Source organism: Convolutriloba macropyga, chromosome 5 (genome assembly GCF_964194025.1).
Source record: "Convolutriloba macropyga chromosome 5, txConMacr16.3, whole genome shotgun sequence".
NCBI lineage: Eukaryota > Metazoa > Xenacoelomorpha > Acoela > Convolutidae > Convolutriloba > Convolutriloba macropyga.
In genome coordinates, this window is record NC_134472.1 from 72,109,928 (window position 1) to 72,126,333 (window position 16,406).

Below are 16,406 nucleotides of genomic sequence, written 5' to 3' on the forward strand. Positions count from 1 at the left end.
TAGAATGTTGACGGATGGGGTTGGAATTATGTGCAAAACACGCACATTACTTAGCCGCCTTGTTTATATATATATATATATATATATATATATATATAAATATATATATATATATATATATATATATATATATATAGATATGTATGTATATGTAGTATATATAAATATGGGATATATATAAACGCAAACACACACCCAAACACACACACACACACAAAAACACACACGAACACCCACCTGAGCACACATACACAAACACGAACAAGCATTAAAATACGCACACAAACAAACACGCATAAAACCACTCGCACTCATTTACACGACAGACACACACACAAACACACACACACACACGTATGCAAACACGGTTACAAGCATGGACTTACAGATATATTCAAGAACACACACATTTACGCGCATAGAAACACAAACACACACAGAAATATACACGCACAGAAATACACATAACACACACACACACACACACACACACACACACACACACACACACACACACACACACACACACACACACATTCTCACACACACTCAAACGCACACACACACATTCACACACACAAGGAAACACACGCAAACATATACACATGCACACACATACACAAATGATCACAAAGATACACTCACTGACAGACACAAAAAACACACACACAAACGCACACTCACAAACATATGTACACACATACACAAACAAACATACACATGCACAGACATGCTTACACACACACACACACACACACACACACACACACACACACACACACACACACACACGCACGTACGTACTTTTTTAAAATTTATAATGAGTTTTATATTACAAACCAACCTTCACTTTACAAACCAACTTGACGTTTGTAACCTAAAACAATTATGTTAAATAAATAGATGTGATAGTCAATTGAATTCAGATGGCGCCTGGGGTTAGTTGAGAAGCATCCAGGGTCACTCCGTGGAATAATTAATTCTTCATTTGACAATTACGTACGTGTTTATATGCGTATGCATGTGGGTGCATGTGCGTGCATGTGTGTGTATGTTTTTGTATGTGTGTGCATGTGTTTGTAAATGCGCGTTTGTGTTCGTGTGTGTTTTTGTTTGTGTCTGTCAGTGAGCGTTTAACTGTGTTCATGTGTGTGTGAGTGTGTGCATGTGTGTATTTTTGTTTGTGTATATATGTGCATTTGTGTAAACGTTTATGTTTGTGTGTGTGTTTGCGTGTGTGTGCGAGTGTGTGTATGCGTGTAACTGTGCGCATGTGTGTATGTGTGTTTGCGTGTGTTTGCGAGCATGCGTGCGTGTGGCGTGTGTGTGCGTGTCTGTGTGAGTGTGTCTGTGTGTCTGCTTGCGCTTTTGTATATATATATATATATATATATATATAAATATAAGTGTTTGTGTGTGTGTGTGTTTGTGTTTGTTTGTTGTTTGTTTGTGTATGCGTGCGTGTGCTTATAGTTGCCTGCGTGTGAGTCTGTATTTGTAAGTTTGTGTATATGTGTGTATGTGTGTGTGTTTGTGTGTCTGTATGTATGTACATGTGTATGAGAGCATGTGTGTGCGGATATCTTTTTATGAGTGTTTGTATATGTATGTTTGTGTGTTTAAGTGCGTGCAGGCGAGTGTATGTGTGCGCGTGTGTGTGGTATGTTTTTATATGTTTCTGTGTGCGTCTGTTTGTGTGTATGTGTGTTTGTGCTCGAGCGTGTGTGTATGCGTGTGTGCGCGTGTTTTGTTGTGTTTTTGTGTTTGTACGTGTGCGTAGGTGAGTGCAGTTGGCTGTATGCGTTTTGTGTGTGTTTGAACGTTTGTGTGTGTGTGTGTGTTTGTGTGTGATTGTGTGTATCTGTGTGTGTCTGTGTGTGTTTAAATGTGTGCAGGTGTGTATGTGTGTAAGTGTATGAATTTGTGTATATATGTTTTTTGTGTGTGTATGTGGTTGTTTTTGTGTGAGTGTGTGCGCGTATATATATATATATATATATATATATATATATATATATATGTGTGTGTGTGTGTGTGTGTGTGTGTGTGTTTGTTTGTTTGTTTGTTTGGGTGTTTTCGTGTGTGTGTGTGTGTGTGTGTGTGTGTGTGTGTGTGTGTGCGTGTGTGTGTGTGTGTGTTTGTCTATGTGTTTTCGTGTGTGTGTGTGTTTGTCTATGTGTTTTCGTGTGTGTGTGTGTTTTTTGTTTGTCTGTGTGTGTTTTTGTGTGTATCAGTGTGTGTATTTGTTTGTCTGTGTGAGTGTGTGTGTGTGTGTGTGTGTGCGCTTGCGTGAGTGCGTGTTTATCTAATTTTCTTAAAATCAAAATCCAGTGCCTTGAAAAAACTCAAATCATTGTGAATTCTGCAATATTTATCAAACCTCTGTTACCATGATCAGAAGTAGTGAGAAGTTGGTATAAAAATGACCATGCGATAAAAGTGACCATAGTATTACACCCACATAGAGTTTTGCACAAGTTGAACTATGATATAGCCAACCCCCAAATTAATCCGGCATTTGCATCTCTTGTCCTGAAGTTGACTTAGTCGTGTCCAAAAGTGTTCAAGTACATCCGACTGTTTTATTGTTCAATGACTTTGAGTGTGTGACTGAATCTTATCTTTGAATGATAATCTCTCAATTAAGATCTGACCGCGTCCTAAGTCTTGATCTGCAAACTAACGTTGATATGCTGTGCTGTATCTTTCAACCGAACTGCCTTTTAACAGAAAACTTGTCTCTGTAATAATGATACCTAACAGTTTGAGTTGACTCGCCACATACTTGCAATCAAGTTTAGTTTGGAAAATTGAAACAATTTGGAACAATTTTTCTTTTTCAAGACGACGCAAAAATGCGGCCCAGTTATGCGGTTTTTTGCGGTTTTTTTTAACTGCTCTGAAAATGGGCAATCCATTTGTATAAAAACATCGTGCTAAAGGTAAGTTGCTGATAAACTTAAGCTAGATCAAATATTGAAAATCATAATATTCGCATTTTTAGCCACTAAGTTTGCTGTGAAGTTTTATTAATAAAGCTAACTTTTGATTAAGATTACAGCAAATTCATAACCTAGAATAAGTTTGTCTTCAAATATTTCTCAAATTAGGTCTTGAGATCCTGTAACTCTTAACTTGCTCAATTGGTCGCACGTCTTCGAAACTAGTTAAATATTGTTATCAGTAGATAAATTAATTAACATTAAACTTTCCTATCTTTGAACTTGTTTGCAGTGACTGCCAATGCATTTTCTTGAGTATCTATATGCTGAGACAACAATTTACAATAAAATTATTCAACATCATAAATCATAACATAAATTAATTTGACAGTTTTATCAACGGTCAGTTATTTTTTTGCAATTTTGAAAATTGGTGGGGTAATTGGGCTTCAAAATTAGCAAGAAACATCAAAATGATTTTCGTGAAATTTTTGCTGATTGCTATGATTGGCATTGCGGTAGTTTTTGGCGCTCATAAAAACGCAAAATCAAATTTGCTGAGCAAAATTAGATCGGAGAAAATTGACGGTGAATTCAGCCAGGAGTGGGAAATTTGGAAGAAACTATACAATAAGGAGTACAAAAGTACCGAAGACGAAGCTACAAAGTATTCAAACTGGCTGACAAATTTGAAGTTTGTCAACCAGCACAACTTGAAGGCAAATCTGAACATGCATTCGTTCACGACTGGACTGAATGAGTATGCAGATTTGTCAATTCATGACGTCAGAAACACGATGAATGGATACAAAATGAACCAGAAAGATATATCAAGAGTGAAATCTACTAGGAAAATGTTTACCAAACCAGAGAACTTCGTAAGTTAAAAATCAATCCGCCTTTTTGTTTGGGTTCAAAATGGATCTGGAGTTGAAATTTTTGGATATTGTCAGCAATTGTCTCATTATGCAAAAGGGGGCTATTCTTGAATAGAAGTAAAGCGAGCGATTTATTAAGCAATTAGAGACAACTAATAACTTTCCACGTATGCGAATAATTTGATAAACTGAATAGAATAAAATACGCTATGCTATGACAATTAACGGAATTTGAATACAAAGTGAAAAGAATATCCGACTCGCAGTTCGGGGGCGGCTTAGCCGCGATAACCGAACCGCGATTTCTGGATTACAACCCACAGCGCATTAGAGGCATGGCCATGAACAGCGGTACGAATTAATATTTGACTATCTAAACTGTAGGGCAAGTACTTTTGTGGTAAAGTATAGCTGATAAGGGGGCAATTCTCTACTAGGTAGCAAACGGATGGTAAACTGTTGAAAAGGTCTAAATTTTTTATTCTGTAGATTTTGATTTGAAAATTTTGGTTGCCAATGATATTTGTTTTCAGAACTTGCTGCTACTAACCCCCAAATACAGACCAAAGTTCGTCTTCTAAGAAAAGTCAATCCTCTGTAGTCTTGCAAGACAAAGTTAAAATTACAACATTTTTGCAAGAAGTTGCATCATTAACTTCCTTTTCTCACGATTCGGACAATATAACTTCCCTTTTTTAGAAAATTTTTTGAAGATTAGTATGAAATTTTTGCGTTTCTTTGGAAGTGTTACTTGATTTTCTAATACGTAGTATTGTCTTTTGCATTTTCATATTTTTAATTGAATTAGATATCAAGAAAAACCATAAGTAAATATGATCATATTTATGTCTCCTTAACAATGTCAAATTTTTCTTGATGACTTGAATTAATTTTACTACTAGAAAAGCGTTCTCAATTTTTCTACGTGGAACGTTTTCCTTATGTAACTGATTTTTATTCAAAATAATCAATCAATAATTTTTTTGAACGACTAGTTAATTTTATATGATTACTTGAGAGAAACTTATCTTAGATGATTCAACAACGCCTCGTAAAAATGAGTAGAAAGCATTTTTGCAAAATCTAAGAATAAATTTAGACGGAGTAAAATTTCGGTGGAAATAAATTTTCTTTGATAATAAAGAAACGCATCATATTAATTGGTTATAATCATGCTTTTATTTCTGAGAAATCATCATCTACAATAAATGTTCTCAAGCGTTTTGATGTAGAATGAAGTTTTTCTGATTTAAATGTATAGAGTTCATAATATAGAGTTTTTAATTTTATATCAAAGAACTTGAAATGGAACAAGTATTACTGAGTTGAAAAAGGTACGTGTCATTGACATGTTTGATGCTTGATTGCTTGAAGAATTTCAAACAACTTTTATAGGTCATCTTCAGTTTTTAGCCCATTAATATCCTGGTACTGTTCCCGGAACGAATGCACAGAAATCTCTACTCAAATCAAAAACTACTACGTCTAAAAAATCGCAGCAAATATTTTCCTTCTGAGGTTAACGTGATAAATTTGGTGCGTTGCACTGTAACAACCAGTTTCTATTTATGTTTACAGCAATTATCTTAAACCGTATGGCAAATCGAATCGAAAAACGGACCAGAAAGTTTCTCATGTGGTTTTAAGGGTTGCATGTCATTAAAAATTTCTGCATTTTTCTGTAAGTTTAAATGTGTTAGGAATAAAGTTACTTCAATGAATGATTTATAGTCAAAACGTCCGAACTGAATTGGCGCTGATTGCATACCTATTTTCTTTCCCACAAATTTGAAAAAATTTGCTATAAAACTCTGTGGTTGAAATGCAGCGATGAAGCAGTTTTTAATGAAGCCAGCAGGTTTCAAGGAGCATGGCTTGAGCATTTATTCACATGGTTGACCTAGATTCTCATGAATGTGCGCAAAAGCGCTCTCGTAAATTGAACCCAATGGTTGATAAGTTAAAGTTTAAATGTTTTCTTTTTTAACGAATAATCATAAATATTTTGGTTTGTCAAAATAACGAATGCATGGATGAGGTACTGAGCCTCTTCTGCTTTGAAAATGGGCTATAAACTTGTATACCTTTTCCACTGTTAAAAACTGGGGATAAAAGTGGAAGAATGGACAGGTTAAAAATTCAACCCTATGTTCACCCTTATTCTACTTTATTTTTGTTTTTTCCACTTTTATCATTTTTCCTATCGCGGGAAAATGATTTATGTTCTATTTTTTGTCGTTTTTTAGTAGAAAATTTGCCACTTCAAGCGTGAGTTATAACGTGTTTTGATTCCCTCATTTTAGAAAGCGCCCGATCGAGTTGATTGGCGTGAAGAAGGGTACGTCACAGGTGTGAAAAACCAGGGACAGTGCGGCTCATGTTGGTCATTCTCCACCACTGGATCTCTGGAAGGTCAGCACTTTGCCGCAACTGGACATCTGGTTTCACTCAGTGAACAGAACTTGCTGGACTGCACAGGTCCCTACGGAAATGACGGGTGTGATGGTGGTCTGATGGACAACGCGTTTCTCTATATTTTGTACAATGGAGGAATCGACACTGAGAAAAGTTATCCCTATGAGGGCGAAGAGAAAAACTGCAGGTAGGTCCAGAGGATGTCCAGGCAAAATATGCAAATATAAATACCAAAAATAAAAAAATACACTTTGTGAGAAAATTACTCAAATTTTACCGTGTACTTTGCAACCTTGTTCAAATTATCAGAAGTGTTTTTTTTTGGATATTCTCATATGAGTGAAAAATTGTATGATGCTAGGCCCTTGCTATGCCTTAGCGACGCGTTGGACTTGATATGAAACTATCTCAACTTAACTTTGAGATCAAATTTACAGCGTAAATTTAGGGACACTTTTATAATACCAAGCGATATTTTATTATCTCACCATTGAGCCCAAAGAAGAAAAAGAGATTCTTTCTTTTGTATGTGGTGTTTCGGTTTTGGGCAAATGTCATATAAATGTCAACCAGAGAGAAAAATATGACAAATGGGACTTTTTCCGGAAATGTGAAAAACTCAAGTGTTCCAATAATCGAAAAACCTATTGTTGAGATTGGTTGATATATAAGACTCGCACATATACGCACATAATTTTTCGACCCCGCTCAACACGTTTTTTTTACTAAATTGTGCGCCAAATGAGGAACAGATAGAAAAGCTTCAAAATTCATAAATAGTTCAAAAAATGGTTCATCCATTAAAAATAGTTTAAGCTAAAAACGCTATACAAATCGAATAATAAGTTATTAGAAAACCGATGATAAAAGATTAAAAGAGTAAGAACTTAATGTTTATATATTGAAAAAACTTAATGAAAAGTCAGCAAAACATTCGATAAAAATTCAATTCAACCGATAGACTCGTAATTCACCCGAAAAATATCGGAGCTGTCTTAATTGAGAATAACTGAGAAGTAGACACAAAACGAAAAGCGGTAATTTAAAAGATACGATTAAACTTTTTCGAAACAACGAATCAAAGTTACAGCGTAAGTTTAGAGAAACTTTTGTAATACCGAAACTTTTTGGAAACATCTTATATCAAAAGCATGGAAACAACTAGCTATCAACTTAAAACTTTAAATAGGTTCATTTGATTCTGTATAGGACGCCATTGAGCTTTTAATATCCAGAATGTCGTAAGCTACAAAAAAAATTAGCATAAACTAACCAAACTCAAAAAATCTTCCCAAGGAAACGACGTCGAAGCCTATAAAATCAAAATCTATTCAATAAAAACTTATATATAATCAATTGCTACTTCTTTTAAAATCATGAAAGTGATTAATGACTTGTCGGCATAAAGCCATTAATGTGATCATCGGAAAAGATAGGAAAAGAAGACCACAAATTGAAAAATGTCCGTAAAATTAAAAGAAAAACATTTGAAAACTCGCAGCGTCAACGCCAAAGAGCATTATTTAAATCCTAAAATAGCAAGGAAGATTACAATTTTATTTGAAAGAGAAATCAACTTTTCCGTGCTCGAACTACTCTAAGAGGTAGAAGAATTCGTCTTAAACAATTGTTTTCAATCAAACTTTTGAAACCATTAATCATAACAACCATAAATTCTCAATTACAAAATAGTAAATATATTAACAGGTCAATTTTTAGGAAGTCAATTGGACAAATCATTATTGAGATTTAGACAAAATGTATAGAAAAATAACAAACACAAATTTACGCCAACGGTATTGAAGCCAAAAAATTATAAGACATTCCCTGAAATTATCCTGTTACTTTTTTGGCCTTCAGTGTCACAAAAAAGACTTTATTAATTAAGTTTTGATTTCAAATTATTCTGTTTTAAAGTTAACATAAACTAAAAACTTAAAAAGGCAAAAAGAATGTTTGAAAAGGTAAAGCGCCTTGATACAATTCGGATAATAATTGAATATCAAAACTCCAAACGTAGACAAAATCTGGTCCTTCCTATAGCTCTGTTTCCACTAAACGAAAAATTATTTCAATTGTTAGCAAAAAAAACAACTTGACAAAAATGCCAATACAAAAGGGTTTTTCAGCAACAAACCCTTATGTGTGTTTCTTTGGTAGCTTCTTAGTTACCGCATTAGATATTTTATTAATTACACATAGTCATGAAAAGAAAGCTAGAACTTCAAGTGGTGGCGAAACTTAAGAATTCAGTACGATTATACTTGAACAATTTTTTAAAGCCAAAAAACCACGTGTTTTAATTCAGAAAACACAATATTTGTTCCTTTTACCTCATTTAATCAGAAGGGCGACATATGATCAATTGAATTTTTAAGAAAAGGAAACTGTTTTTAAGCTATGCAAAAATGCAGAAAATTTTTTAAAAGGGGAGTGACCCTAAAATACAATCCAAAGCATTTTCCATGACATAAATCAGCGATGAGACCAACAATGGTCTTGCTATTACGGCGTGGCCGTTAAGAGAAGCAGTTGATCCAATTAATTGTGTAATAGATTTTTTGACAAACAATCTTAACATATCAACTTTTAATGATGCTATGATATAATGAGTGTATAAACATTAGTATAAATTAGCGAAAGACCGCTAAATTGTTACTTTCAGAAATCGGAGGAAAAATAGGCCTTTTCTGGGTAAACAAAGATTTTGTCAGCCCATTTATATATGCACTAGCGGTCGAACAGAACAAGTCAAATAAGCATATTTGTTGCCTTTTTTGAAAAAAAGTGCTGAACTGCAAAAAAAAATTAGCCAAAACAGTCGGTTCAAACACTTCAACAACTCTCTTTTTATCTTTAAACGTAACATCAATAAGACTATCGGTATAAATTTTGTTGTATTTTCAGCAAAAATTAGTCAAAATGTCCACAAAAATCACGAAAATGGTGGGTCGATGAAACAATGGAAGTTAGGTTCACGTTCACAAAACTTTAAACCTCCGCAACTCCTCGGAGAATGCGATACTCAAAAGAATGTTTTTCATTTGATTTTTTTACGCTTGATAAGGTTTTGAATGATACGTTAACAACTCTTTTAGATCTGTTAGATGAATATATCAATGGGCAAAAATTGACAGATAAAAAAAGTTCAGCATATAGTTACCCTCCCCTTTAAAGTGGGTGGGAACAAAATAAGAGAAATTCTTTTGAGTTCGGTGTTTCTCCTTTCAATAAATGTTATGTGAGTCTCAAAAGGTACAACATTCGCATGGTTTGTTTATTGAAGAGATATGCGATGTGTGCTTCCCCCAAAATAACTGTACAAGGAGATTTGATCACGTATACAGTTCCATAATTCAATTTCACATTAATATAATATCCTATAATTTTCTTCAGATGCCAGACAACTTCTAATATCAAGACAAACATTTTCATACGATGAACACGTCTAGAAAGAAAACCCCAAGGTAAAATATCACCACAAATATAATTGATAGCAAAATAAACCACAGAAGTGATTACCTCCAGAAAATAATCTGTGAGGGGAATAAATCTCCCCTTTTGTGTTAACTGTATAGAGGCATGCAAACATCGATGGTATAACGAACCAAATAATTGAGAAAATAAACCGAACCAAATAATTGAAATGTATCAAGACGCTAAATTTGCTGCTTCATGAGGCACCACATGACGAGGCAACACTGCTTTTTGGTGTTCTCTCGATTCAGTATGTGTGTATACAAAAAGTGTTGAACTATATACTTTTTTTGTTTGTCTGTTCCGAAAACAATTATTATTATTATTATTATTATTATTATTATTATTATTATTATTATTATTATTATTATTATTATTATTATTATTATTATTATTATTATTATTATTATTATTATTATTATTATTATTAACATTATTATTATTATTATTATTATTATTATTATTATTATTATTATTATTATTATCATTATTATTACTTTTATTATTATTATTATTATTATTATTATTATTATTATTATTATTATTATTATTATTATTATTATTATTATTATTATTATTATTATTATTATTATTATTATTATTATTATTATTATTATTATTATTATTATCGATGGTATAATACCATAAGATTCTTTAAATTGAGTTGTCCTGCTTATCATAGGAACAAAATACTATTATACTACATAAAATTATAAAATCTTAGTGAAATCAATGTTGCATTTAGTTTGATTTAGACAGTAATGCTCAGTTTCTTTGTTCCCCTTTACATAAAAAAATTAAGTAAACTTGGCTTGAATTTCATTTACAGATTGTAACAGTAGCTTTGGGATTTTAGCCGATAGCAAATTTGAAGTAGAAATTTTTTCTCGAATTTGTTCAAAGGTGTGATTACTCGATAAAATTTTGTGACCAGTTAGGTTTGCTCGAAAAAGTCTCTCGTCACATGTTAGCATTTACAAGCTCTAACACATTTGTATTGAAGAATACTATAAGGACTATGATAAAAACTTTCAACCTAACTATCAGACTATTACTAAACTGTGTCAACTCAGAAGATGTGTCAGAGTTATTAAATGGAGTAATGAAGTTAACTGAAAATTGAGGTTATAATTTTATTTTCTACATGAAAGCAATCAATAAGTATTTTCAGTTGACATTTTTCTTATGGATTACGATGAAGGCATAATGAGGTGTTTATATTTCGCACGATTAGACTTCCCGACCTCACAGACGGAAACTGAGCATGTTTAGACTTCTGTAGAATCTAGACTATACACTTTTGTTTTCACAACGCCCCTCTCTTGCGCGTCCACTTTTTCTCTGGGTACACCGACTTTTGGCTTGGGACACCCGCCTGGGATTCCAATTAATTTTCCCCTATAACAGAGGAAAACAAGATGGTTCGCGGTAGACTGCAAAGCAGCTATAGTTCTGAAGCTTGTTAAAAACTTTTTTTTAGTTCTGAGTCCAAAAGCTCGTCTGACTATCAATTTTTCGAACATTAGTTTTTTTAGCAACCTAGAGGACGACTATTTTATTTCCACAAATTGACAATTAAGGAACCTTTAGTTGATGTGATTTTTCAATCGATGAACAAGCCATTGCTTCATCGATTATTATGCAATATAAAACTGATTTTTAATGAAGTCTAATTTTCAAAATATCAAAAAAACACCAGTTGAAAATTCTAAAATTGCGAATGAAATGAAAGAAAAACTAGATTCGAATATTCCGTCAAGTTTTGTTTGTTTTCACATAAACTTAATTTCAAATAAAAATTTCCGAGTTCAAGAATTGTTTTTTATTTTCTCCTAACTAAAAAACTGGAGTTTTTCATTGTCACTTATCTCACGTAAGTGAACTCTGGTGTATGTTGATATCATGTGTCAATAAAATGTCGATCAATTGGAGAATGCATTTGCAAAGTAAGAGAGAACTTCAGTTTAGAGGAGCCAAGCACTAGTCAAAAAAATTTTCTTCGTTTTTTTCAAATTACTTTTTTTGTTGTTGCTACAAATCTTGCATAGGCAATCAACTCGCAGTCAAGTAGAACCCCTAATGAAATTGATAATAGATATGATACCAATTTGACTGTTTCAAACTGAATTTAACTCTCAAATGTGAAAAAATTGCCAAAGAAAACATGTTGATCGTTCTTTCTTCGAGTGGATATGTCTCTTTTGTCTTTTGTCTTCATAGTAAATTTAGGTTTTTTCAATTTGCCATGTAATTTCAGATTTGGGTTATTTGTTTCTTGATGAAAAAAAAGGTGTACCACTAATTACTTCACTTTTCAAATTAATTGGAATAAAAAGTCAACTGTTAGCTAGTTGAGAGCAATATTTTTTTTTCAATTCATTTCAAGGATTAGTAACAATCATTACGAAGAAAATGAAATAAAAAACAGCTTCTTCTCTATTCAGAAGTCTAAATTTTGGGTAATTAGGTCCAACGTACCCGATTTGTGTGCCACTCTGTCTCTTAATCTAAATCTATTAATTTGGAAATCCTAAACGAAAATTCCTAGCCGAGCGTCTTCTATTAATTTTTTTCCATATTCATATTTTATGACATTTTTATGTTTTGAGTATTTTGGATTCGCAAAAACTTTTTTTTAAAAACTTTTTTCCATCTTCAAATGGTAACTAAGAAGAACAGAAAAAACGCGTGAAATGTAAAGGAAGGCATTTTTATTGTTTTTGTTTCTTGAATACTTTATTTTTTCGTAGCTTCTTTAAAAAATTCATTTCGTTTTGTGTTTTTAGAGATGTTTGTATAATCAAATTTAATCTTTTCGGTATAGTGTACTAATTTTTTCATCACATCTTATTTAGTAAAACATAATAATGTTCATCTTTTAAAAATTTTTTCCCTTCCGATTCCCTTCCTTACGCTTTTACAATAAAATTTGCAGCTTCTTAGCAGAAGAAGACTCTAAGAGCTACAAATTGTTGTTTCTCGCATACTCTCCCATCTTTTACATTCTCCCATTTTGAAAAATGTTGGAACAAAATCTATTACATTCAGTTCAAAATTTTATATGTTCAGAAAGGACTCAGTTAATAAAACCCGACTAAGAAATTTAACGAAATGCAGTTAATACCTATTACAAAACAGGTGTGAGTTTATAACTCAGCGCTGAAGCAGTAGCTGGAAATATATTCATTCATAGTGTCGTCATATTTTGATACAACTATTTGAACATAAAATTATTAAAATTTCTTTGAAAAATTGAGATGTTTACAAGAGCTCAGTCGCCATCTCTTTGGGAAAAGAGAGTCTCAAACAAAAGTTTGAATCAATTGTTATAAATTGTCCCAAGTTTTTTTCTATATCAACTGATGTTGTTTAGCATTTTTTGTAACTTAACAACATAACGGTTCTTATTTGAGATATATTTGCATAGATTCGACTGGTGGTCTGTGGGGGCAACTATAAGTAACTTCTACGACATTATCAATGATGAAGAGGCTCTGAAAGAAGTAGTGGCAGCAGTCGGACCAATCAGCATCGCTATTGACGCATCTAAACCCAGTTTCCAACTATACTCCGGAGGTGAAAAAGTACAATCTTAACAGTTTTCAATCTTCCGATTTAGGCTTCCGTTTTTAGGGCTTAACGACAGCACATGTTTAACAAACCTCAAGGTCACGTAATTTTTTTAATAATTTTTTTAAAAACTTTTTCTAAGACTTTTTAAGATTACATTAAGCTCATTTTAGGTAAATTTTTTATTGGATATTTTTGTTTACAATGTGGAAAATAGGAAAATATGCTCGTTTACAATGTGGAAAATACGCCCGAAAATATGTGGAAAATACCTGAAAAATTTTATTTCATTACTGTAATTGCGTAATGAAAAAAACCTTGCCATTTTTTCTAGTTTTTCTAGTCTCGATAAAACGAAGATATAAATCTCGTTTTTTTTCTATTTAACTATTTTTATTGATACTTTGATTGAAAACTAGTTAATTAAATTAAATTTAGTTCACGATTTTCTTACTCATTTTTACGCACATTAAAAACTCTCTAAATTATTGTCTGATCATGACCTCCTCATAATATTGACTGTTAAGCGACAACAGTTTTCTCATTTTGGAAGAAATATTTTTAAAGCTCAAGTTGTTTTAAAATCGGCTATAAGATGACATCGATAATTGACAACTTTAATCGAAAATGGTAATTTTAATCGATAATTGTGATACCGGAATTTTGCTAATGTATCCTTTCTCTTACCTGTCCAGCTAGTCTGGTTACTTAAAGTTGAAAATTAACTTTTTAATTGCAGCAAAGCGGAAAAAAGCGCTTTTTAATTGCAGCAGAGCTGTGGCCATGCCTAAACGGCCCGTGGGACCTGATATAAAACTATCACAACCGAACAAATCACGACCAAATCTCAAATTTAAAATGGGGTTATTTCCGTGGGGGTTTATTTCCTATCTAATTTTTTCTGTGGGTTTTCTAGTTTTTTTTCCGTGGGGGGTTTATTTCTTAGAACCCCTCTGATCACATTTTTCGAGTAGCATACGCAGGTAAAGTTGGCACAAATTATATTATCTGTAATAAGACAAAATTGAATTATAGATCATAGACTTAATAGACTGAATAATAGACTGAATATTTTCTGATCAGAAGCCAAAGTCTGCAATATGGCTTCATCATACTCTGAAAATAGTCTGATCAGAGCCAAAGTCAGGATAGAATCTCAGCTTGAGATATACCATATTTTTAAATAATTTTTTTGTCGAATATAATTTTTTCTCCAAATAAAGCAAAAATAAGTAAACCACATACACTAACAAAAAAAATTTTGAAAAAAAATTACACTGAGAATGTGGCAATACGAAAATATGAGGAAAAACAACGGCTCTCAAGCGTTTTCCCTGGCATAAATCAATAAATGAATGAATTATTTTTTTTTTCAAAATTGCGGGGAATATTTCACTAAGTGTTTTTACTAAGCGAAAAAAAAACGCATGACACTTTGATAATTTCACAGGCGTTTATGATGAGCCCGAATGCAGCTCCACCGCAGTAGATCACGCAGTGCTGCTTGTGGGGTACGGCACTGAAAATGGAAAAGACTACTGGCTGGTGAAGAACAGTTGGGGAACTTCCTGGGGAGATGAGGGATACGTGAAGATGTCCAGGAACAAAAACAACCAGTGTGGAATCGCTTCTATGGCTAGCTTCCCTGTTGTTTAGGCAACTGGACTCTCTACCCAGACTCGACTCCAAACTTAGTACGCTTTTAGAAGAAGGAAACAAATTAAGCCATCGTAACTACTCATCGATCATTACCAACTAGAAGTTAAGGGATCATTGAAGTTATTAACTTATATATAAAGTGGATTTCGCTGATGGAAGTTAGCAAATTTGGGCGAAAAAATTATGGTGTCTGCTCTAGCCGGTAATGACCTCGACCAGAAGAAAAAATCCTGACTTGCTTTCACAAAAAATATTTTGCTAATAGAGACTGCTGCGCTTATTTTTAATAAATTGATAATTCTGCTTACGTAATATTCATTTTGCTTCTATTCTAATTTAGCATTACGAACAAAGATAAATTCAAAATTATAGTGAAATGATCTAATAGTATTACAAAAAATTACCAGCATTCTAGCATGGCTGATAGTTGTATACTTGCTGAGAACGATAGCGAAGAAGCTTTTCAATTTTTCTGGTAAATATAATTACCGGGCAAGATTTCATATTTTTTGCACAGCGCACATTACGTGGCCAATGTCCGTAAAGGCTATTTTCAATAAATTTTGCGTTTTCTGGAATTGAGTGACAAAACTGTTCCCTGGTTTTCACGTGCAATATTCAATTTTCAACCATGGAATGTAGTTACGAAAAACAAGAAAATAAGTTAATTATACCTCGTGGAAAAGGCTTATATTTTGTCACCAGCTTTCATGGATAAATGTAACCCATTTCTACAACCTTATTTAGTCTAAAACTTTAAGGCCCGATTTCGTTTGCAAACAATTGAGACTCAAATCAAAGACTTAATGGTTCTTGAGAACAATGATATGAGTAATCGCAACACTGTTAATTGTCCTCTTAATCTGCAATTGTTATCAGTAAGGCAATTTATGAAATTAATCACCAATTGGGCTTTTTTCAATTCGGTCAAATTGATATTATCTCAAGCCTTCGCAAAGAGTCACTCATAGTGTGGACACTATTGAGTTATGTCGTGGAAAGTATTAACAAGAGATTGTCCCAAGTTTTCGCGCTAGCCCCAAAACACTTTTTGGCAAAAGTGACTTCACATTTATCCAATTTTGAAGCAAACTTAGTTAACCTAGTGTAACTCGTTTCCACACAAGCTTAAAATCTAATCATAAGACGTTGGCCGTGAAAATTCCCGGCAAATTATAGTATTTATACTCATTTTTTTCGGACATTGGCCACGTAATTGCGTTGATTCCCTGTTAGCCAATTACTGTCGAGGCTACTATTCTATTATTTCACTTCATGCTTCTCTGTCGACGAGAGAAAGTTTTAAAAAAAATTGAAACAAAGATCTATGAATGGACATTTTAATGAGAAACACAAAACCAATTATAAATTTTGGGTCCTGTTAAATTAATTTACGAACTTGCTGCTCGAAGGTATCTAAACTTCGAGTGAGACAATGGCCCAAGGGAATTTCTAGAAAAGGATA

At 33.0% G+C, this 16,406-nt stretch overlaps 1 protein-coding gene across 1 annotated transcript; it reads left to right on the forward strand.

The window, feature by feature from the left end:
- The first annotated feature begins 3,218 nt into the window (after positions 1-3,218).
- LOC142339616 (cathepsin L-like) lies at positions 3,219-15,253 on the forward strand. Its single transcript, XM_075389780.1, has 4 exons — positions 3,219-3,820; positions 6,124-6,422; positions 13,140-13,288; positions 14,733-15,253. The coding sequence occupies exons 1-4, from the start codon at positions 3,416-3,418 to the stop codon at positions 14,936-14,938; spliced, it is 1,059 nt and encodes a 352-aa protein (XP_075245895.1). The 5' UTR covers positions 3,219-3,415; the 3' UTR covers positions 14,939-15,253.
- The last annotated feature ends 1,153 nt before the right edge of the window (positions 15,254-16,406 follow it).